At 51.3% G+C, this 25,208-nt stretch overlaps 1 protein-coding gene across 1 annotated transcript in view; it reads right to left on the bottom strand.

Annotated features, from left to right (window-relative positions):
- Positions 1-21,880, bottom strand: part of LOC140404004 (receptor-type tyrosine-protein phosphatase H-like) — a 96,988-nt gene extending 75,108 nt beyond the window's left edge. The window contains exon 1 of the mRNA XM_072492344.1: positions 21,672-21,880. Within this exon, the coding sequence (XP_072348445.1) occupies positions 21,672-21,728 (57 nt within the window). The 5' untranslated portion in view covers positions 21,729-21,880. The remainder of the gene's footprint in view (positions 1-21,671) is intronic.
- Between the last annotated feature and the right edge of the window lie 3,328 nt (positions 21,881-25,208).

Raw genomic sequence — 25,208 nt, forward strand, 5'->3', positions numbered from 1 at the left:
GCCCGGCACTGGAGGGGTATTGGAGGGGAGTGACGGGAGTGATCTCGAAGGTGGTGAAGGTCCGGGTCAAGCCAGGCTGGGGGTTAGCTTTATTTGGAGTAGCGGATGAGCCGGGAGTGCAGGAGGCGAAAGAGGCCGATGTTGTGGCCTTTGCGTCCCTAGTAGCCCGGCGTAGGATTTTACTCATGTGGAAGGAAGCGAAACCCCCCCGGCCTGGAGACCTGGATAAACGATATGGTGGGGTTCATAAAACTGGAGTGGATGAAGTTTGCGCTGAGAGGATCGGCTCAAGGGTTCACCAGACGGTGGCAACCGTTCCTCGACTATCTAGCGGAACGTTAGGGGGAAGATAGATAGCCAGCAGCAGCAGCCCAGGGCGGGGGGGGGGGTTAAATTGTTTGTGTTCTAGATGGGGAGAGGGGGTGGGGGGAGCATTACTTCGTGTTATTTGGTTAGTTTACTATATTATTTAAACAATGTTATATAGCAGGTATCATGCTACCATTTTTGTTGATTTGTAAGGGAAAAAATTGTGTTTGAAAACTTTAATAAAATATATATTTTTAAAAATAATAATATCTCTTGAGTTCTACATTATAGATTCTGTGATATGTGTTGTGATATATATATATATTTTATGTGAGATGCTGTTATGATCCCAATTGATGTACAACTGGGGTTTGATTCTACCCGCCCCCCTCCCGTAAGCACGGCGCACCATCCACTGGGCGGCACTGTTGCTTCACAGCGCCAGGGTCCCAGGTTTGATTCCCGGCTTGAGTCGCTGTCTGTGCGGAGTCGGCACGTTCTCCCCGTGTCTGCGTGGGTTTCCTCCGGGTGCTCCGGTTTCCTCCCACAAGTCCCGAAAGACGTGCTTGTTGGGTGAATTGGACATTCTGAATTCTCCCTCCGTGTACCCGAACAGGCGCCGGAATGTGGCGACGAGGGGATTTTCACAGTAACTTCATTGCGGTGTTAATGTAAGCCTACTTGCGACACTAATAAAGATTATTATTGTTATTCCTGGAGTATAGCGGGAGAGCCCCTAAACGTGGTTTGTTCAGGGGGCATGGGTGGGGGGGGGGCTCAGAGGCCATTCGAGACCCCGGCTGGTCGGGATCAGGGTAGTGCCAAACCAACCCTCAAATGCACAAACACCTTTGTCCAGCATGAATCTAACCACAGGTTTTACCCTCCCAGGTAACATTAATTTAAACCTACTTAAAAATTTACCTTATTTCTAATGTTTACAAATATAAATCCCTTAAAACTACCTTTGTTTTCCTGACACATGCTATGAGATATTCTGTGCGATTTATACATTATGATGCAGACGGTGCAATTCAGCAACCCTGCCGCAGCTCCGGGCACAACCGGTGACTCGCGCACCAGCTCCAAATTGGGCTCAGCACCAGGAGCGAATCCTCATGCTTCCCCCGGTATGCTCTGGAACTTCCCCTCGCTGGGGGTGGGGGGGGGGGGGGGGGGGGGGCGGGCGGGGGGGGCATCCTGGCGCTCCCCCTGGCCGCTGGGCACATTGGCGCTGCCACACAGGCAGTCTGCCATGGGTCAGCCGGGGGGGGGGCCTTGCCAGATGGGGGTGGGGGATTGCGGTGAGGGGGGTGGTGAGGGGGATTCCCGGAGGCCTAGGTTGGGGGCGTGACGGTGGGGGAGGGGAGGGATTGAAATGAGGGCGGGGTCGGGAAAGGGTGGGGAGAGGTGCCGGTACTCTTCCCAGAACACAGGTGCCAACCAATGAATTTCTCGGACAACAACACTGACAGTGCAGCATTCCGTCAGTACCACAGGATCAGATTCATCCCTGCCCTGGACTACACCCTTCTCCCCGCCCCTCCCCCCGCCCCAAACCAAGGCAAATAGTTTCTCTTTAGCAAGGAATGGTGGCACAGTGGTTAGCACTGCCGCCTCACAGCGACAGGGACCCCAGTTCGATTCCGGCCTTGGGTCACTGTATGTGTGGCGCTTGCACGTTCTCCCCGTGTCTTTGTGGGTTTTCTCCGGGTGCTCCGGTTTCCTCCCACAGTCGAACGATGTGCAGGTTAGGTGGGGTTACGGGGATAGAGCGGGGGATTGGTCCTAGGTAGGGTGCTCTTTCAGAGGGTTGGAGCAGACTCGATGGGCCGAATGGCCTCCTTCTACACTGTAGGAATTCTATGGTAACCCTATCAAATCATTTTAATCACTCCTATTAGATCACTCCTCAACCTTACTTCACATATTTTATTTACAGTATATTCCTGATTTTCTGAGTTTCGTAGAATTCAGGATTTCCCTTGCGGGTGGAGGTAAGTGAGTTCTATCAGATTTCCCACCCACTTAGACTCTTCCGGAAGCTCCGTACTGAGAGTATAAATTCAATCCTATGATTGATATTCCTACACGAATGCCCAAAAAAATCGGCAAATAACGCGGGAGTCATCAAACGTCCCTCACCACTGGCCCGTGTTTCCCAGGCTGGAGAGTCGCCAACTAGGCAGTTCCTGTCACACTTGAAGAGTTGGGAGAGAATCCGTGCAGAAAACAGTGGGAAGCGACCAACTGTCATTGTAAACCCGCAGCCCAGGTTCCCACCAAATTCAGCCATTTTGAATGAAACCGCTGCTGAGCATCACTTGAGGAAATTGTCTCCCACTCTGCAGGAAGAGCTGAGGGGGAAATGGGGGTGGGGGGGGGGGGGGTGGGGGGGCGGGCAGGGGGTGATGTGAAACTTTGTACACTGTGACCTGATCTCTAACGCGCCCGGGTCTCCCAAAGTGACAGAAGAGAGATCCTGGAGGTCTTCACGTTCCCTCTCAGCTCATCCAAGGTATCTCCTCACAAAAATGAAAAAGTGCCTCTAACTTTTCCATGAGTCTTGCTGAGAGGGCATCACGGAAAGTGCATTCCATAGGGTGTCAAATAACAAAGCCCCCCCCCCACAAGGCATTTCTCCATGGTAACCATCCCTTTTATTATTCAATATTGTGATGTGTATGCTGCTGATTATTCCAGCAGTAATAGCAGTTGTTCTGAGAAAATGGTTTGGAAAAAGAAAACTCCAACTCCAATTCTCTTCCGCACCAAGTGTTGCACAGACTTCCTTCTGTTTCCATCAGCTAGTAATTCCCGGAACAGGTCGCGAGTCTGCACTGTAAATTCAATGATAATCTATGATTAATCTAGGACAAAGGTTCGGCACAACATCGTGGGCCGAAGGGCCTGTTCTGTGCTGTATTTTCTATGTTCTATGTTCTATGTTCTGTCGCCAAGGGACCTGTAGTTTGAGGGGGGTCACTCCACATCAAGTGTGGCTGACCAGGAGTCTCTCTCGCTCTCACCACCAGCCATTGGTGTTTTTGGAAGGATTTTGTAGGTTGACACTCAACCTGTCTGACCGACTTACGAACACACCTTCCTTGTCCGTCAAGACCTGGAGAGGGACACGAACCGGCAGCTTTCGGCTCAGGGACAGGCAAGTGCAGAAGGAATAACAATAATAATCTTTATTGTCAAAAGTAGGCTTACATTAACACTGCAATGAAGTTATTGTGAAAATCCCCTAGTCGCCACATTCCGGCGCCTGTTCGGATACAGAGAGGGAGAATTCAGAATGTCCAAATTACCTACAGCACGTCTTTCGGGACTTGTGGGAGGAAACCGGAGCGCCCGGAGGAAACCCACGCAGACACAGGGAGAATGTGCAGACTCCGCACAGACAGTGGCCCAAGCCGGGAATCGAACCCGGATCCCTGGCGCTGTGAAGCAACAGTGCTAACCACTGTGCAACCTGCCGCCCTGGGTGCGGGAAGAGAATTGAAGTTGGAATTTTCTTTAGGTCCATCGCGTCTGTACTGAGCCTCTGAAAGAGCATCCTATCGCCATAATCCACCCCACCTAACCTCATTTGGACATCTTTGGACACTTAGTGTACCAATCCACCAAACCTGTGGGAGGAAACCAGGTCCCTGGTGCTTTGAGGCAGCAGTGCTAACCACTGTGCCCCCGTCCACTAACCCGTTTGAGGCGGGGCGATAGGGGGCTGTTCTAGTACATGCCGTGAATGCCGTTCGTCCTAACAAATGCTGAAAGTCCTGACCAGTGAAGGGGGTGCCACTGTCCCAACACTATCATTTCAGGGAGGCCGTGTGTAGTGAGCACCTGTCACAAGGCCTCTATCCTGCCTGTCGAGGTCGTTAGTCCCATTTCTTGAATCTCCAACCATTTTGAATGGGCGTCGACCAAAACGAGGAACATCTTGCCCATGAAGGGATAGGCGAAGTCCACATTCGCCCTCATCCATGGATGTCCAGGTTACTCTCAAGGGTGGAGGTTGGATACGGGGTGGGGGGGACAGTGTCTGCTGCGCCTAGTAAGGGCTGCACTGACGCACCATGTTTCAATGTCCTTGACTACGACAGGCCACCAGATGTAGGTACGCACGGGAATTTTCATCTTGGGGCCGGGGCACAATGTAATTCTTACAGCGGTGGCTCTCGGGCTGGGAGTGGCACTACCATTCGGGAACCCCAGTGTAGGACTCCGTCCTCACAACTGGGTTCCGTCCTCATGAGTGAAGTCCGGTCTTGGTTGGTCAGATATGTTGTGGTGCCACCCGGTCCAAATCATGCGTTTCACCTTGGACAGGACCTTGTACCGCTGTGTCTGATACTTTATGTGGCCAGCCGAAACCGGCAAGGTGTTCAAGAAGTTCAATGCCAAGAGAATTTCCTGAGATACCGCATGTGGTGCCACATTGTTTGGCAGTGGGAGCCGACTTGATGCATCAACATTCAAAATCTGTGTACCTGGCTCTGACTGAATGATGTAGCCATAGGCAACCGTCAACTAGGCCCGTTGTACTCTGGCAGAGGCGATTGGTGGTATCAGCTTATCCTTACGAATATTGCAAAGAGCCTGTGGTCCATTATGATTGTGAAAGGTCGCCCGTAAACAAACAAAACCTCTTGAGGCCGCAGATTACGACGAGGCCTTCCTCCTCAATTAGTGTATATTTACTCAGCGTCAGCAGGTGTTCTTGAGGGAAAGGTCTATGATTGGCCTCTCTCAAACTACCCTCCATTGTACAGGACAGAACTGCCACATCCCATACGGCGATGCGTCGGAGGTTACAATGCTGGGTTTTCTCAGGTCACCGCGCCAAGGACCCGGGTTCGATCCCAACCCCGGGTCACTGTCTGTGAGGCGTTTGCACATTCTCCCCGTGTCTCACCCCCACACCCCAAAGATGTGCAGCGTAGGTGGATTGGCCACGCTAAATTGCCCCTTAATTGGAAAAAAAAAGAATTGGGTACTCTAAATTTATTTTTAAAAATCTTTGCGAGAACTGAAAATCCAACCTCGCCCATGTAGGTCGTCGTGAAGGACAAGAGCAACAAAACACTGGTTTTACTCAGCACTAGATACTCCTGGGAGATGCTACCCCAGAACGCTGATAATCTCATGGACTTGTGGCGTGTCTTAAAAAAAATTTAAATATAAATTTAGAGTACCCAATTCATTTTTTCCAATTAAGGGCCAGTTTTAGCGTGGCCAATCCACCTACCCTGCACATCTTTGGGTTGTGGAGGTGAATGCAAACATGGGGAGAATGTGCATTGTGGCGTGTTTATAACGTGCTGTCACAGGTCAAGTACAGCAGTGTAGTCTTTTCATTTGGAGTCAGCTGTAAGTTAATAACCGACTCTGGGGTCTCCACCTCAAAAGGGATTTTTCACCCACCACTTCTCTCTCAAACTCTGAAACTTCTCTCATTTGCCAGTACTTCCCTGATTATCACACACATGAGCTTTGTGTCCTTATTTGGATTGACGCAATGGACAAAACGACACCTCAAGATTTAGATTAGGTTTAGATTTAGACTTATTGTCACGTGTACCGAGGTACAGTGAAAAGTATTGTTCTGTGAACAGTCCAGACAGATCATTCCACACATGAAAACATAAAACATACGATAAATATCTGATACATAATGGAAATACATAAACATCGACAGTGGGTGAAGCATACGGTATGTAGTGCTACATCTGTAGAGAAAATGCATGGAAAGAGTAGTTCAGCCCATAAGATCAGTTCAGACCCTAAGAGGGTCATTCAGGTATCTGGTAACAGTAGGGAAGGAGCTGTTTTTGAAACTATTGGTGTGTGTTCTCAAACTTTTGTATCTCCTGTCTGATGGAAGAGGTTGGTAGAGACAATAACCCGGGTGGGAGGGGTCTTTGGTTATGCTGCCCGCTTTCCCAAAGCAGCGGGAAGTGTAGACAGAGTCAATGGATGGGAGGCGGGTTCGCGTGATGGACTGGGCTGTGCTCACGACTCTCTATCATAGAATTTACAGTGCAGAAGGAGGCCACTCGGCCCATCGAGTCTGCACCAGCTCTTAGAAAGAGCACCTCACCCAAGGTCCACACCTCCACCCTATCCCCATAACCCAGTAACCCCACCCAACACTAAGGGCAAATTTGGACACTCAGGGCAATTTAGCATGGCCAATCCACCTAACCCGCACATCTTTGGGCTGTGGGAGGAAACCGGAGCACCCGGAGGAAACCCACGCAGACACGGGGAGAACGTGCAGACTCTGCACAGACAGTGACCCAAGCCGGGCATCGAACCTGGGACCCTGGAGCTGTGAAGCAATTGTGCTAACCACAATGCTACCGTGCTGCCCACGGTATAGTTTCTTATAGTCTTGGGCTGAGCAGTTGCCATACCAGGATGTGCTGCAGCCAGATAGGATGCTTTCTATGGTACATCTGTAGATATTGATAAGGGTCATTGTAGGCATGCCGTTTTCCTTAATTTCCTGAGGAAGTATAGGCTCTGTTGTGCTTTCTTGGTCATAGGGTCGATGTGGGTGGGCCAGGACAGATTGTTGGTGATGTGCACACCTAGGAATTTGAAGCTGTCAGCCATCTCCACCTCGGCCCCATTGATGCAGACAGGAATGTGTATGATACTTCGCTTCCTGAAGTCAATGACCAGCTCCTTAGTTTTGTTGGCATTGAGGGCGAGATTGTTGTAACACCACACCACCAGATTCTCTATCTCCCTCCTGTACCCTGATTCATTGTTGTTTGAGATCCAACCCGCTATGGTCGTGTCATCAGCAAACTTGTAGATGACGTTGGAGCCAAATTTTGTCAGACAGTCGTGTGTGCATCAGGAGTATAGTAGGGGGCTAAGTATGCAGCCTTGCAGGGTCCCGTTATTGAGGACTATCGTGGAGGAGGTGTTGTTTATCCTTACTGATTGCGATCTATGGGTCAGGAGGTCGAGTGAGGAGCCAAGTCCTAGGTTTTGGAGTTTGGATATGAGCTTGCCTGGGATTATGGTGTTGAAGGCGGAGCAGTAGTCAATGAACAGGAGTTTGACGTAGGTGTCCTTGTTGTCGAGATGCTCTAGAAATGAGTGTAGGGCCAGAGAGAAGGTGTCTGCTGTGGATCGGTTGTGGCGGTAGGCGAATTGCAGTGGATCAAGGCATTCTGGAAGGTTGGAGTTGATGCGCCTCATAACCAACCTCTCGAAGCACTTCATAATAATAGATGTCAGGGTCACCGGTCAGTAGTCATTGAGGCACATTGCCTGGTTCTTCTTTGGCACCAGTATGACGGTGGTATTCTTGAAGCAGATAGGAACCTCAGGACGGAGTAAGGAGAGGAAAAATGAAATGAACGAATGAAAATCGCTTATTGTCACAAGTAGGCTTCAAATGAAGTTACTGTGAAAAGCCCCTAGTCGCCACATTCCGGCACCTGTTCGGGGAGGCTGGTACGGGAATTGAACCGTGCTGCTGGCCTGCCATGGTCTGCTTTAAAAGCCAGCTATTTAGCATTGTGCTAAACCAGCCCCTAAAGGATAAAGATGTCTGTGAACACACCCGCCAGTTGGTCCATGCAGGATCTGAGCGCACGACCACGGACTCCGTTCAGACCCGTTGCTTTCCAAGGGTTCATTTTCAAGAAGGCCGATCTTACTTCGGAAGCTGGGATGGAGGGCATGGGTGTGTCCGAGGCTGTTGGGGCAGGTGACATTAGTTCATTGGCTTCCTGCTCAAAACGTGTATCAAATCGGGGAGAGGTGCTCTGTTGCTGGAGATTTCCCTTGGCTTTGTTCTGTAGCCCGTTATATTGTTTAAGCCTTGCCACAACCTGAGAGTTTGTGTCGTCAGTCTGGGACTCTAGTTTAGTCTGGTATTGTCTCTTGGCGTCCCTGATAGCTTTGCGGAGGTCGTACCTAGATTCCTTGTATAGGTCAGGGTCACAGGTCTTGAGCGTCTCAAACCTGGTCTTCAGCAGGGAGTGGCTCTCCCAATAAACCTCTGTTTTCCGGTTGGGGAACGCTCGTATTACCTTCTTTGGCACTCAGTCCTCGTCACATTTGCTGGTGAAGTCTGTGACGGTGGTGGCATACTCGTGTAGGTTGCCGCCGAGTTCTTGAATATGGACTAGCCCACTGAGCCCAAGCAGTCATGTAGGAGCTCTTCCGTTGCCTCGGACCAGCATTGCACGACCTTCTTAACTGGATCTTCCCGCTTTAGGTTCTCCTTGTATGCCGGATGAAGGAGCACCAATTGGTGGTCTGTTTTTTCTAAATGCAGCTGGGGGATGGATCGGTCGGCGCCCTTGATAGTTGTGTAGCAGTGGTCAAGGATGTTGGGGCCCCTGGTGGGACAGGAGATGTGTTGGTGAAACTTTGGCAGAAGTTTGGTGAAATTTTGAAATCTTGGGGTCGGCCTGGTTGATGTCCCCGGCCATGATGAACAAGGCCTCCGGGTATTTTGTTTCCAAGTTGTTTATAGCGGTGTACAATTCATCAAGCGCCTTCTTCACTTCTGCCTGAGGTGGGATGTAGACCGCCGTGATGGTGGCAGAAGTGAACCCCCGTGGAAGATAGCATGGGCGGCACTTCACAGTCAGGTATTCCAGGTCCGGGGAGCAGTAGGTGACCAGCGTCACCACTCCTGAGCACCAGGATAGGTTTAGGAGGAGGCAAACCCCTCCACCCTTCGCTTTGTCCGAGGACGTCGCGCGGTCTGTCCAGAGTATTGAGAAGCCGTCAGGATGTGTGGCACAGTCCAGTGAGGCAGATGTGAGCCATGTCTCTGTGAAACAGAGCACACAGCAGTCTCACACTTCCCTCCGAGAGATAAATCTAGCATTAAGCTTATCCAGATCGTTTTCAATCACTTGGACATTGGCTAGGAGTATGCTGGAGAGAGGAGACTTGAAACCACATTGTTTTAGTCTCAAGAAACTATCTTTATACTGCTTTGTTCCCGAGTTAAGTTTCTTTTTTGTAGACTGTTCACCAAAGGCTCTGGATCTCTGTAGAGATAACACTAGCGCTGCTCTGTCCTGCCGTGGACTCTCCTGGGCAGCACTCTCCAGCAGATTCAGATGTGAGATCACGGCCAGTAGATACTCTGCCTTTCTGTATCTCTGGCTGCCTCGTTCTTGTAACGATTTACCTGCACAGTCCGCATGGCTTGCGTGCCAGCAGCTAGGAAATGGAAGAAGCTCTCCTGCATGATTTAGCGCCACAAGCAAATACATAGAGGGAGTTTGACGTCAAGTGTCCTTGCTCGCTGCTGCCGCTTCTGGCCGGAAGACTGCAATCTTCCGGCCAGAATCATATGAGTTTCATTGCACTATTAATTCAAATTTCACCATCTGCAGTGGTGGGATTCGAACCTGGGTCCCCAGAGCATGACTCTTGGTCTCTGGTTTACTAGTACAGTGACAATGCCACTACGCCACCTCCTCCCTTTATAAAGCTAGTTTCAGTGACGGTGACCATGGAACCAATGTCAATTGTTGTAAAACCCCACCTGGTTCACTAATGTCCCTTTTGGGAAGGAAATCTGCCGTCCTTACCCGGTCTGGCCTACACGTGACTCCAGACCCACAGTGTGGTAACCCACTGTGTTGCATTGTACATGCCTGGGCTTGTCCCGGCTGGCTCTGCCTGTGCCTCCTCCCCTCAGGCTCATGTGTAAAGATGGCTAGTCTCCACCTCTGCCCCAGTTGGGGACCAGAGGCCAGGAGGCTAGCTGTTTAGTGTATTAAAGCCTCAGTTACATTCATCACTCGCCGTGTGCTTATTGAAGGCACATCACACAGCAATATAGTTGACTCTTAAAAGCCCTCTGAAATGGCTGAGCGAGGCACTCAGTTCAAGGGCATTTAGGGACTGACAACAAAGGTTGGCCATGGCAACGATGGCCACATCATGGAATAACATTTTTTTTTCCATGGCCTCCTTCTGTCCTCTACCCCATTCTATGATCCCAGAGGTGTGTCGCCCTCATATTACACTGAGAGTCCCCTCTCCTCCTGATTGTGGGCAGCATCCAGCACTACCAAGGGCACAAGCTTACCCCTGTTGCCGATCTATGCATTCCCTCAGCTTCTCAATGGCAAACAGTTGACTTATCATAAGGTCTGCCAATGAACACAACCTTGCACCTTACGAAGCAAAGGATTTGCATTAAACATGATGACTTTGCCATATTTACATGCCCTATTGCAGTCTTGTGTTTCTCCACAGCTTTGATGTCGGATGGGCTGTAATGTCGCATTACTGGCTGCTCTCCCGTGGGGTTGCTCCCAAAGGCACACTATTTTACAACGCACCAGGCATTATCGATAGAATATGACAGTGAAAGTATGACAGGAAGTATGTCTGCAATTTAAGGAAGTGGGAGTTATTTGCATTACTTTTAATACATTTGATTAACAGGAGCACCTGGTGCTTGACAAGACAATCTTAGATTGAAGATCTTTGATTAAGAAAAAAATACATGCAATCCAGTTGGACGGCATGACAGGCTGTAGCACCGTCAATGTGACGCGAGGCAGGTTGAGGTAATGTCAATTGAAGGCTTTATTAACAAAGAACAAACAAAGAACAAAGAAATGTACAGCACAGGAACAGGCCCTTCGGCCCTCCAAGCCCGTGCCGACCATACTGCCCGACTAAACTACAATCTTCTACACTTCCTGGGTCCGTATCCTTCTATTCCCATCCTATTCATATATTTGTCAAGATGCCCCTTAAATGTCCCTATCGTCCCTGCTTCCACTACCTCCTCCGGTAGTGAGTTCCAGGCACCCACTACCCTCTGCGTAAAAAACTTGCCTCGTACATCTACTCTAAACCTTGCCCCTCTCACCTTAAACCTATGCCCCCTAGTAATTGACCCCTCTACCCTGGGGAAAAGCCTCTGACTATCCACTCTGTCTATGCCCCTCATAATTTTGTATACCTCTATCAGGTCGCCCCTCAACCTCCTTCGTTCCAGTGAGAACAAACCGAGTTTATTCAATCGCTCCTCATAGCTTATGCCCTCCATACCAGGCAACATTCTGGTAAATCTCTTCTGCACCCTCTCTAAAGCCTCCACATCCTTCTGGTAGTGTGGCGACCAGAATTGAACACTATACTCCAAGTGTGGCCTAACTAAGGTTCTATACAGCTGCAACATGACTTGCCAATTCTTATACTCAATGCCCCGGCCAATGAAGGCAAGCATGCCGTATGCCTTCTTGACTACCTTCTCCACCTGTGTTGCCCCTTTCAATGACCTGTGGACCTGTACTCCTAGATCTCTTTGACTTTCAATACTCTTGAGGGTTCTACCATTCACTGTATATTCCCTACCTGCATTAGCCCTTCCAAAATGCATTACCTCACATTTGTCCGGATTAAACTCCATCTGCCATCTCTCCGCCCAAGTCTCCAGACAATCTAAATCCTGCTGTATCCTCAGACAGTCCTCATCGCTATCCGCAATTCCACCAACCTTTGTGTCGTCTGCAAACTTACTAATCAGACCAGTTACATTTTCCTCCAAATCATTTATATATACTACAAAGAGCAAAGGTCCCAGCACTGATCCCTGTGGAACACCACTGGTCACAGCCCTCCAATTAGAAAAGCATCCCTCCATTGCTACCCTCTGCCTTCTATGGCCTAGCCAGTTCTGTATCCACCTTGCCAGTTCACCCCTGATCCCGTGTGACTTCACCTTTTGTACTAGTCTACCATGAGGGACCTTGTCAAAGGCCTTACTGAAGTCCATATAGACAACATCTACTGCCCTACCTGCATCAATCATCTTAGTGACCTCCTCGAAAAACTCTATCAAGTTAGTGAGACACGACCTCCCCTTCACAAAACCGTGCTGCCTCTCACTAATACGTCCATTTGCTTCCAAATGGGAGTAGATCCTGTCTCGAAGATTTCTCTCCAGTAATTTCTACCACTGAAGTAAGGCTCACCGGCCCGTAGTTCCCGGGATTATCCTTGCTAACCTTCTTAAACAGAGGAACAACATTGGCTATTCTCCAGTCCTCCGGGACATCCCCTGAAGACAGCGAGGATCCAAAGATTTCTGTCAAGGCCTCAGCAATTTCCTCTCCAGCCTCCTTCAGTATTCTGGGGTAGATCCCATCAGGCCCTGGGGACTTATCTACCTTAATATTTTTTAAGACACCCAACACCTCGTCTTTTTGGATCACAATGTGACCCAGGCTATCTACACCCCCTTCTCCAGACTCAACATCTACCAATTCCTTCTCTTTGGTGAATACTGATGCAAAGTATTCATTTAGTACCTCGCCCATTTCCTCTGGCTCCACACATAGATTCCCTTGCCTATCCTTCAGTGGGCCAACCCTTTCCCTGGCTACCCTCTTGCTTTTTATGTACGTAAAAGCAGAACTTTATCCCCAGCACCGTGGTTACAGAATACAACTGCTGAGGGAAATGGAGGGAAAAACTGGGTTCTTATACCGGCATTTCTGGGTGGAGTCCAGTAGGTGGCAGATCCTATCAGGACCTGGCATCCCTCCACCAATAGCCTGTCGACACGTGGTGTACCGTATTACCCCTAATACATACCACCACATTCACCCCTTGTTGAAAATAAACCCGGCGAGATGGTGGTTCGCATGGTGGTAGGGGTTTACAGAGTCGGTACTGTGCCGTAACTTTGAACAAAACACAAAATTATTGCTTCAACTGGGCCAATGGGCCAAACAGGGTCGGCATGATGCCATAACTATAACAAGACACAATAACTGAAAACTGGGCCAACGGGCCAAACAGGGTCAGCATGATGCCATAACTATAACAAGACACAATAACTGAAAACGTTGAGAGTTAAAGTGATTCGATGAGCCGGATGGGCGCCCTGGTCGTCCTTTCCGATCGTCTCGGGCGTGGTGGTGATGGCGCTGGCTCGAGTCCTGTCGACTCTGGGAGCGTAGCGCTGTCCCCTGTTTCCTTACTCCTGGGCGGGTCTGGGAGGAGAACCGAACCCCCCGGGAGGGGGGTGGCTGCGGGATGAACCGGCGGGAGTGAGGAGGTGGTGATTGGCGTTGGGGGGGTGTGGGTAGCTCCGGCGGGCACCAGATCTCGCAGGGAGACCGTGTCCTGTCGCCCATCGGGGTACTCCACATAGGCGTATTGCGGGTTGGCGTGAAGGAGATGCACCCGTTCCACCAATGGATCTGACTTGTGCGCCCGCACATTTTTCCGGAGCAGAATGGGTCCCGGAGCTGCTAGTCAGGTCGGAAGTGGCGTTCCAGAGGAGGACTTCCTAGGAAAGAGGAGGAGGCGCTCGTGAGGCGTTTGATTCGTGGTGGTGCACAGCAGGGACCGGATAGAGTGAAGGGCATCCGGGAGGACTTCCTGCCAGCGGGAAATTGGGAGGCTCCTAGACCGGAGGGCCAGCAGGACGGCCTTCCAGACCGTTCCATTCTCCCTTCTACCTGCCCGTTCCCCCGGGGGTTGTAACTGGTCGTCCTGCTCGAGGCTATGCCCCTGCTGAGCAGGAATTGACGCAGTTCGTCACTCATAAAGGAGGACCCCCTGTCGCTATGGATATAGTCGGGGAAACCGAACAGTGTAAAAATGGTACCGAGGGCTTTAATGACCGTGGACGCGGTCATGTCGGGGCATTCAGATGGCGAAAGGGAAACGGGAGTATTCGTCAACGACGTTCAGGAAGTACGCGTTGCGATCGGTGGAGGGGAGGGGGCCTTTGAAATCCAAACTGAGGCGTTCAAAGGGTCGAGAGGCCTTAACCAGGTGCGCTCTATCTGGCCTGAAAAAGTGCGGTTTGCACTCAGCGCAGATCTGGCAGTTTCTGGTGACTGTTCGGACGTCCTCGACGGAGTAAGGGAGGTTGCGGGCCTTAAGGAAGTGGTAGAAATGAGTGACCCCCGGGTGGCAGAGGTCCTCGTGAAGGGCTTGTAGACGGTCCACTTGTACATTGGCACATGTGCCGCGAGATAGGGCATCGGATGGCTCGTTCAGCTTTCCGGGATGATACAAGATCTCATAATTGAAGGTGGAGAGTTCGATCCTCCATCGCAAGATCTTGTTGTTCTTGATCTTGCCCCGCTGTGCATTATCGAACATGAAGGCAACCGACCGTTGGTCAGTGAGGAGAGTGAATCTCCTACCGGCCAGGTAATACCTCCAGTGTCGCACAGCTTCCACTATTGCTTGTGCCTCCTTTTCCACTGAGGAGTGGCGGATTTCTGAAGCGTGGAGGGTTCGGGAAAAGAAGGCCACGGGTCTGCCTGCTTGGTTGAGGGTGGCCGTCAGAGCTACATCCGATGCGTCGCTCTCGACCTGGAAGGGGAGGGACTTGTCGATGGCACGCATCATGGCCTTTGCGATATCCGTTTTGATGCGGCTAAAGGCCTGGCATGCCTCTGTTGTCAGGGGAAAAGTAGTGGACTGGATTAGTGCATGGGCCTTGTCTGGGTACTGGGGGACCCACTGGACGTAATAAGAAAAGAAGCCCAGGCAACGTTTCAGGGCTTTGGCACAGTGGGGGAGAGGGAACTCCATGAGGGGGCGCATGCGTTCAGGGTCGGGGCCTATCACTCCATTACGCACTACGTAGCCCAGGATGGCTAGACGATCGGTGCGGAACACGCATTTTTCTTTGTTGTAAGTGAGGTTCAGGGCGTGAGCGGTCTGGAGGAATTTTTGGAGGTTGGCGTCGTGGTCCTGCTGGTCGTGGCCGCAGATGGTGACGTTGTCGAGATACGGGAACGTGGCCCGTAAACCGTGCTGGTCAACCATTCGGTCCATCTCTCGTTGGAATACCGAGACTCCGTTCGTGACGCCGAATGGAACCCTTAAAAAGTGGTATAACCGCCCGTCCGCTTCGAAGGCAGTATAGTTGCGGTCACCGGGACGGATGGGGAGCTGGTGGTAGGCGGACTTAAGGTCCACGGTGGAAAAGACCTTGTACTGTGCAATCCGATTGACCATGTCGGATATGCGGGGGAGAGGGTACGCATCTAGCTGAGTGTACCTGTTGATGGTCTGACTATAGTCGATGACCATCCTCTGTTTCTCCCCGGTCTTAACAACTACCACCTGGGCTCTCCAGGGACTGTTGCAAGCCTGGATGATGCCTTCCTTCAACAGCCTCTGGACTTCAGACCGGATAAATGCTCGGTCCTGGGCGCTGTACCGTCTGCTCCTTGTGGCGACGGGTTTGCAATCCGGTGTGAGGTTCGCAAACATGGAAGGCGGTTCAACCTTGAGGGTCGCGAGGCCGCAGACAGTCAGTGGGGGTATAGGGCCGCCAAATTTAAATGTTAAACTCTGGAGGTTGCATTGGAAGTCCAACCCTAGGAGTGTGGGCGCACAGAGATGGGGGAGGACATAGAGCCGGTAATTTCGGAACTCCCTCCCCTGCACCGTTAGGTTAGCGATGCAGAACCCCGTGATCTGAACGGAGTGGGATCCCGCCGCCAGGAAAATTTTCTGGGTGCTTGGCCGAATTACGAGGGAACAGCGCCTTACCGTGTCCGGATGAATGAAGCTCTCCGTGCTCCCAGAGTCGATAAGACACGGCGTCTCGTAGCCATTCACTAGGACTGTAGTGGCTGCAGTCTGGAGCGTCCGGGGTCGCGACTGGTCGAGGGTTGTCGAAGCCAGACGTGGTTGTTGAAGTTGAGCATCGTAATCAGGCAGTATGTGGCCGTCTGTGTCGGGGTCCTTCAGTCAAGATGGCGGCGTCCACGGTTCGAGCGCGGTCGGGGGTGGACAAAATGGCGGTGCCCATCTCTCCCTCGTGGCGTCCGGGGTCCAAAATGGCGGCTTCCGTTTGTCACACGTGGATTGCTGGGAGGGCTGGGTCTGTGGTCCCGTTTCTTCCCCGGAGATAGCGGCGACCCCGCGGGACTTGCACACTGTCGCGTAGTGGCCTTTCTTCCCGCAGCTTTTGCAGGTAGCCGCGCAGGCTGGGCATTGCTGCCGAGGGTGTTTCGGCTGGCCGCAAAAATAGCAGCAGGGCCCCCCCGGTTGGTCTGGTGTTTTGGCCGCGCAGGTTTGCGGGGGTGGGGGGGGGTGTCGGAGAGTCGACCGCAGCGGGGGTCCACGGAGCCCAAGGGGCTGTAGTGCGGTCGGGGGCGTAGGCGCGGGCGTTACGTGAGGCCACATCGAGGGATGCCGCCAGGGCCCGAGCTTCTGTAAGTCCCAGAGATTCTTTCTCCAGAAGCCTCTGGCGGATCTGGGAAGAGTCCAAACCTGCCACATACGCACCGCGGACCAGGAGCTCTGTGTGTTCGCTAGCTGTTACTGCCGGGCAGTTGCAGTTTCGACCCAGGATCTGCAGGGCGTTATAAAACTCGTCCAGCGATTCCCCCGGAAATTGCCGTCGTGTGGCGAGCTGGTAGCGAGCAAAAACCTGGTTGGCGGGCCGGATGTAGATATCCTTCAGCGCGGCGATGGCACCGGTGAAACCGTCCTCGTCCTCGATAAGGGAGTAGACGTCAGGACTCACCCTGGAATAGAGGACCTGCATCTTTTGTTCGTCAGTCGGTGTGCCGGGGGCCATTCGGAGGTAGCCCTCAAAGCATGCCAGGCAGTGCTTGAAGATAGAGGCCGAGTTAGCTGCTTGGGGTGCGATGCGCATGCACTCCGGGGTGATTCGGAGCTCCATGTTCCCACGTCGTTTTCTTCAATTTAAATTCTGCTTAATAAATTGTAGCACCGTCAATATGACGCAAGGCAGGTTGAGGTAATGTCAATTGAAGGCTTTATTAAGCAGAAATTTATCCCCAGCAGCGTGGTTACAGAATGCAGCTGCTGAGGGAAATGGAGGGGAAAGCTGGGTTCTTATACCGGCATTTCTGGGTGGAGTCCAGTAGGTGGCAGATCCTATCAGGACCTGGCATCCCTCCACCAATAGCCTGTCGACACGTGGTGGAACGTATTACCCCTAATACATACCACCACACAGGCTCAAGAGGCTGAATGGCCCAATCCTGTGCGAAGGGTTATGGAGGGGGGGGGGGGGGTTGCTGGTAGGCAGGAAAGAGGAGTTCAGTCACAATCAGATCAGCCATGGTCTTATTGAATGGCGGTGGAACTGGCCCTAGGAGCCAAGGGCCTCCTCCTGTTCCTCTTTCCTCTAGGTTGCCGATTTACCCAAGAGTATGGCTGATTGACAAAGAATCCTTTAGGTGGAATTTTCGTCCCCGGTGAAGGGGGGGGGGGGCCGGAAAACGCGGGCAAGCTGTTCATACATCCGGTGACTCGGGCATGATTGGAAAATCCCAGGGCAGCACGGTGGCGCAGTGGCATAGCACTGCGGCCTCACCGTGCCGAGGACCCGGGCTCAATCCCAGCTCTGGGTCACTGTCCGTGTGGAGTTTGCACATTATCCCCATGTCTGCGTGGGTTTCGCCCCCACAACCCAAAGATGTGCAGGCTAGGTGGATTGGCCACGCTAAATTGCCCCTTAATTGAAAAAAAATAATAATTGGGTACTCTAAATTTAAAAAAAAAGGATTGGAAAATCCCACTGGTGGGAGGGGCTGTGGAATTCTACCCTTGAGACCTGAATGTATAGCCCCCGCCCCAGTGCCGGCATTGTGACCGCGCCCCCTTCACTGCTAGCCCAAATCCTCTTTTTAATTGTTCTCGGCATCTGAGGCTAAATTTAGGTTTTATTAAACTGTGGGGTTGTTTTTTTTTGACTTGAGGTTTCAGTTCCCCATAAGTTTCAGTTAATTTCATTTTGTGTGAGGTAATTCTGTTGCGCTTGAGCAGACCACAATGCCGCTGGTAACCGAGTTGGTCCCTGTAACAACTGATAAGAAGGGTGTGACCACACCGGCCCACGGCAATTGCTGGCACGGGTCGACGGAACCGGACGTGACTCAAGGGTTAAAACAGAAGACGAAGGGGCAGCACGGTGGCGCAGTGGTTAGCACTGTTGCCTCACGGTGCCGAAGTCCCGGGTTTGATCCCAGTCCTGGGTCACCGTCCGTGTGAGGTTTGCACATGTCTGCATGGGTCTCGCCCCCAGAACCCAAAGATGTGCAGGGTAGGTGGATTGGCCGCGCTAAACTGCCCCTTAATTGGGAAAAATGAATCGGGTACTCTACATTTATTTTTAAAAAACAGAAGAAGAAAATGGTGCCCAGAACACAACACAACGCCAATTTGGACACGTGTCCCAGCACCGCCCAAGTAATCCCAGGTCAACGACACATAGTGCTCGCCAAGGTCAGCATTAACTGAGCTTCCCCTTTTCACATCAGGAAAATGTTCCACGGGTAGTTTCGGTGCAGTTTTATTCTGAAGTTTTTAAGTTCGGCCGCTATCCTAACACAAAGGCCGAAACTGCCCGCGTACTGGCAATCTGAATAAAACACACTGCTGGAAAATCTCAGCAGATCTGGCAGCGTCTGTGGAGATAGACACAGGGTTCACGTTTCAAGTCCAAAATGGCTCTTCCGAAAAAGAGTGACACAGGCTCGAAACGTTAGCTCTGTTCCTCGCTCCATTGATGCTGCTGAATATTTCCAGCATTTTCCTGTACCTCGCTCATTCACCAGCCATTAGTCTTATGGACTAAGTCCACAAATGGTTGGAGCTGCCAGCGGATCAGATCCCCGGGGACAGTTTCCTGAATGTCCCGATGGCTTCCTCAGTAAAAGTGACCATTCTGGTGACTCCAGCCCTGCGGCCAATGCGATTGACTCTCTGAATCAGCTGTATCAGACCACCACCACAATGACCAAACTTACCCCTCAACGGCAGCTCAAGAGGAGACCCCAGTGCCACCTTCTCAGGGCAACCAGAGATGGGCACTGAATGCCACCCTTTGCCAACTACGCCACCATCCCAACTCTTCTTGCTTCCTAAAAATTCCTCAGTCCTGCAAAATAACTAACAGTGAAACGTCCCGCCCCATGTTACCTTCATCGAACCACTGCAGTGCAGAAGGAGGCCATTCGGCCCATCGAGTCTGCACCGAGCCTCTGAAAGCGCACTTCCGCCAAGCTCACCCTCCCCGCCCTATCCCATTAACCCCTTAGTCTAACCTCCATGTCTTTTTGGACACTAAGGGGCAATTTAGCAATGGCCAATCCACCTAAACGGCACCTCTTTGGACTGTGGGTGGAAACCGGAGCACCCGGAGGAAACCCACGCCGACACGGGGAGAGCATGCAGACTCCACACAGACAGTCACTCAAGGCCAGATTTGAATCCGGGTCCCTGGTGCTGTGAGGCAGCAGTGCCAACTACTGTGCCACCCGTGCCAACTTCACAATCAATTAATGTGGCCAGGCATTTGTGGAGAGTAAATCTTTCAATGTTAGTCACTAGCTTTTCTGTTTGATTAATCTATCGCCAGTCACAAAGGCACAGAATGTCAACAAGCTCCACAGACGGTTACAGTTCCCTCTTACTACGAGAGTAATTTCACACAGAAACACAGACTTGTTACAGTTCAGAAGCAGGCCATTCGGCCCATCATGTCTGCAGACTGAAGTTAGTGCTGTTTTCCTGCCTTTGCCCCGGAATCTTACACATTCTTCCCTTTCAGGTAACAGTTGAATTAATTCCCTTTTGAATGCTTCAGTTGAAGTTGCCTCTGTGAGAAGCATGGCTGCCCCACATCTCCTTCCAACTATCGCTATCAGCACTTCACATTGGCCAAGTTTGGAGTGGCTCAGATTTGGAAAATCCTGAGCTCTTCCAGCAGTGAAACTCCCTCAGAGCAAAAACGTTTCAACATAACACCAAAATCACATTCGACAGCACTCTCCTCTCCCCATCCCTCACATTCTCCACTCACTCTCCTCTCCCCATCCCTCATACTCCCCTCGCCATCCCTCACACTCCCCACTCAATCTCCCCTCACTCTCCCCTCCCCTCACTCTCCCCTTCCCTCACTCTCCCCTCCTCTCACTCTCCCCTCCCCATCCCTCACCCTCCCCTCACCATCCCTCACACTCCCCACTCAATCTCCTCTCACTCTACCCTCCCCTCACTCTCCCCTCACACTCCCCTCACTCTCCCCTCCCCTCACTCTCCCCTCCCCATCCCTCACTCTCCCCTCACTATCCCCTCCTCTCATTCTCCCCTCACCATTCCTCTCTCCCCTCGCCATCCCTCACTCTCCCCTCCCCTCACTCTCCCCTCCCCTCACTCTCCCCTCCTCTCACTCTCCCTTCCCCATCCCTCACTCTCCCCTCCCCTCACTCTCCCCTCGCCATCCCTCACACTCCCCACTCACTCTGCCCTCACTCTCCCCTTACCGTCTCAGTCACCAGTCAACATCCCTCATTCGCCCCCACTCACTCTCCTCTCGCGAACCCTCACTCTCCTCACTCACTGTCCCTTTATTCTCCCCTCAATATACCCTCTGTCTCTCTTACTCTTCCCACTCACTCTCCCATCGCTAACCCTCACTCTTTCCTCACTAACCCTCAATCTTCCCTCACTATTCCCTTGCTAAGCCTCATTCTTCCCTCGCTCTTCCCTCTACCCCTCATTCTCCCCTTGGCAACCCTCATTCTCCCCTCACTAACCCACACTCTCCCCTCACTAACCCTCACTCCCCCAATCTAAACCCTCACTCTCCCCTCACTCTCCCCATTCTAACCCTCACTCTCCCCTCGCTAACCTCATTCTCCCCTCACTAACCCTCACACCCTTCCCGTACCAGCCTCCCCGAACAGGCGCCGGAATGTGGCGACTAGGGGCTTTTCACAGTAACTTCATTTGAAGCCTACTTGTGACAATAAGTGATTTTCATTTCATTTTCATTTTTCACTCTCCCCATTCTAACCCTCACTCTCCCCTCGCTAACCTCATTCTCCCCTCAGTAACCCTCACTCTCCCCATTCTAACCCTCACTCTCCCCTCGCGAACCTCATTCTCCCCTCCGTAACCCTCACTCTCCCCATTCTAACCCTCACTCTCCCCTCGCGAACCTCATTCTCCCCTCAGTAACCCTCACTCTCCCCATTCTAACCCTCACTCTCCCCTCGCGAACCTCATTCTCCCCTCCGTAACCCTCACTCTCCCCATTCTAACCCTCACTCTCCCCTGACTAACCCTCACTCTCTCAACTCTAACCCTCACTCTCCCCACTCTCCCCTCGCGAACCTCATTCTCCCCTCACTCTCCCCTCCTCTGCATGCACTATCTCCCCCCATCCCCTGGGGGGGGGGGGGGGGGGGGGTGATACTTAACAATTAAACTTGGCCAGACGCATCTCACCGCAAGCAATAAATAAAACAGGTATCCCGTGTCCAGACAAGCAGGACTGCGAGTGGGGAAGGATCTGGCAGTGAGGGATGGGGAATGGGAGCTCTTACCCAGACCGCGATCAGTATCAGCAGCAGCAACAGCTCGGGGCTGTCTCTGGGATCCATCCCAGGCTCGATTCCACAGCAAATCACCAGCTCCAACTCAGCAATCCCTGTGGCGATGGTCTGTGCTGGAGAATGCCCCTCATTCCAGGCCAGCCAGGCACTGACACCCCCCTCCCACCTAACCCCAACTCTTACTGTGTCAAAATCTAACCCCAGATCGGAGCGGCGTGGACTTAGCCCAGCCCAGCCCAATGAGGAAGTGAAAGGTTTGTATTTGAGCTCCGGCTTTATCACACACACACACACAGAGCTGCTGCCAGGTAGCTCAATCCCAGGACCAGCGTTCATTTCATGCTGCGTGTGTGTGTGTGTGTGTGTGTGCTGGGATTTGCTTATTATTAAACTTTTTTAGCTTGTTGCTTTTTGCAGATTTCTGTTTATTTTCCCTCACCTGTTTCAGCCAAATTTAAGAATCATTGTTGTCCCATGTCTTATCCATTCTGCTCCCCCCCCCCCCCCCCGCTGCATTAAGTAACACACAAAGTTCAAAAGCCTGCCTGTCACCTGGGATTTAAACCTGGATCTAAACACAGGTGTGGATTTGCTGGAAGCACATGCAGTCTCTCTCTCTTGCCTACTCTGTTTGGCAAATTGAGAGTGAGACCCACCCCTCCCCAGGCAAGGGATTTGTAATTATAATCTTTTTATTATTGCCACAAGTACCCTCTCGCCCGCCTCTTCCCACTGATTGAAAATTTGATCCCAAAATAACCTGATCGCCAGTAGAATTTCCTTTGTTTCACAAGATGTGGGTTAGGCTGGCATCCACCCATCCCTAATTGCCCCCGAGGAGGTGTTGGCAAGCATTCTTCTTCAACTGCTGCAGTCCCATGTGGCGTAGGTCCACCCACAGTGCTGCTAGAAAGGAAGTTCCCGGATTTTGAGGCAAGTACAGGTGGAGGTAACAATTGCAATGCCAGCCCTGTCGACCCGGCAAGGCCTCCACCCGCCCCCCCCCCCCCCCCCCTTACTAATATCTGGGAGCTGGTGCCAAAGTTGGGGGAGCTGTCTCAACAGACTTGTCAAGCATCAGCCTGACATGGTCATGCTCACAGAAGCATACCTTACAGACAACGCCCCAGATACTTCTATTACCATTCCTGGGGGTGCAGAGGATACTGGAAGTCTGCAGAGGGATTTGGATAGGCTAAGTGAATGGGCTTGGGTCTGGCAGATGGAATACAATGTTGACAAATGTGAGGTTATCCATTTTGATAGGAATAACAGCAAAAGGGATTATTATTTAAATGATAAAATATTAAAACATGCTGCTGTGCAGAGAGACCGGGGTGTGCTAGTGCATGAGTCGCAAAAAGTTGGTTTGCAGGTGCAACTGATGATTAAGAAGGCAAATGGAATTTTGCCCTTCATTGCTAGAGGGATGGAGTTTAAGACTAGGGAGGTTCTGCTGCAATTGTATAAGGTGTTAGTGAGGCCACACCTGGAGTATTGTGTTCAGTTTTGGTCTCCTTACTTGAGAAAGGACGTACTGGCGCTGGAGGGTGTGCAGAGGAGATTCACTAGGTTCATCCCAGAGTTGAGGGGGTTGGATTACGAGGAGAGGTTGAGTAGACTGGGACTGTACTCGGAATTTAGAAGGATGCGGGGGGGTGTCGTGATGTTCACCCTGGGATAACACGGACTGCACACGCTGCAATGAACTGATCAAGTATACAGCAAATGTGGGTTCAATGTAAGATTTATTGAACTTCAGTAACGAAGCACACAGCTGCCTGTGGATTGACCCTCTGCTACTCTAAGTAAACTAACATTAATTATCTAGACTAGACTAGCTCTGATCCACGTGTAGAAGGTGTTGAATGATTTGTACACCCTGACTGTCACTACAGTTGTCACCAGTGGAAAGAGGCGGAGTGCTGATGCCTCGTGTGTTTTATAGTTGGAAGCCCCCCTCGGGTATCCTGTCTTGTGATTGGTCGTGTTCTGTTCTGTATATTGATTGGCTCACTTGGGTGTCTGTCAGTGCCTGCTTTTACCTCATGATGTGCATGGGTGCATATTATGACAGGGGGATCTTATAGAAACATATAAAATTATGAAGGGAATAGATAGGATAGATGCGGGCCGGTTGTTTCCACTGGCGGGTGAAAGCAGAACTAGGGGGCATAGCCTCAAAATAAGGGGAAGTAGATTTATGACTGAGTTTAGGAGGAACTTCTTCACCCAAAGGGTTGTGAATCTATGGAATTCCTTGCCCAGTGAAGCAGTTGAGGCTCCTTCATTAAGTGTTTTTAAGATAGAGATAGTTTTTTGAAGAATAAAGGGATTAAGGGTTATGGTGTTCGGGCCGGAAAGTGGAGCTGAGTCCACAAAAGATCAGCCATGATCTCATTGAATGGTGGAGCAGGCTCGAGGGGCCAGATGGCCTACTCCTGCTCCTAGTTCTTATGTTCTTATGTTCACCGGCAAGACAGACGCAGCAGAGGTTGCTCGGTTCGTCCCCCGCCACCGATTGCCGTATGCGACCTGCGGCTCTGTGGTCAAGCTGTTCAACGGCCAACGCAACGCCCGCGTGCACTCCCACGACGTGACGTACAGGCCGGGAAGTGGTCAGCAGTCTGCGACCGAGGTCGATGCAGCTACTGGACAGTGAGAAGGAAACCAGACCAGGTTTGTCAGCCAGGGATACTGATCAAACGAGGCCAGTCAATACGGCTGACACAGATCAAGACTGGAAGAAACCTACACAGTCATCACTTTGCGTCACCACTCGCTGGAAACCAGGAAGTAAGTGCTTTTGGTGAGAATGGAGCAGGCGGTGACTTGGATGTTTGGATATTGCAATGCAGTGGAACCAGTAAGAGAGATTGTGACATTGTGTATGCTTGCAAGTTACTTCATCGCCCCTAAAGTCGTGGTTTGTAAAGTAAAAACAAGATTGTACTTTTATCTACATTTGTTTCAATTTCTAAAGAAATGGGAATATAGTTAAAACAAAGTTTGTGTGTTAACGTAGGGATGTGCATGTTCAACTGGAATTGTTCTAATTTTCAGTAGTAAAAAGTCACAAACTTGGAAAAATCAGGTATTGGAAATAAAGTTTCAAAAAAGAATGCCAGCTGTGACCGGCCTTTAGATATGAACGATGGAGTCATTCAGCCAGTAGCAGCGGCAGAGAGAAGGTCATGGGTCCGGCGTGCACAATGGCGCCACGCGTCCTGTACGTCTGTAGCCACCTGGGTTGGCCACTTCCCGACTTAAAATGGAGAACTGCAAAGGCTGCAGGGAAATTCAGCCAACACAGGCAAAGACTAGCAAATACAGAAATCATGTGTATTGAAACCTGCAAAACAACCAGACAGCACTGAAACCAGCAGCCATCCGCATAGTAATGAGCGATCCCCGGGCACAATGGCAACAGTTAAGGTGAATAAAGCCAAGCCAGACTCCTCGGCGCCAGCAGGAGCCAAGACAAAGGAAGGTCAACGGACATTTAGGGACCGCCCAGCGATCAGGGAA

The sequence above is a fragment of the Scyliorhinus torazame genome, chromosome 29, assembly GCF_047496885.1.
Source record: "Scyliorhinus torazame isolate Kashiwa2021f chromosome 29, sScyTor2.1, whole genome shotgun sequence".
Lineage (NCBI taxonomy): Eukaryota > Metazoa > Chordata > Chondrichthyes > Carcharhiniformes > Scyliorhinidae > Scyliorhinus > Scyliorhinus torazame.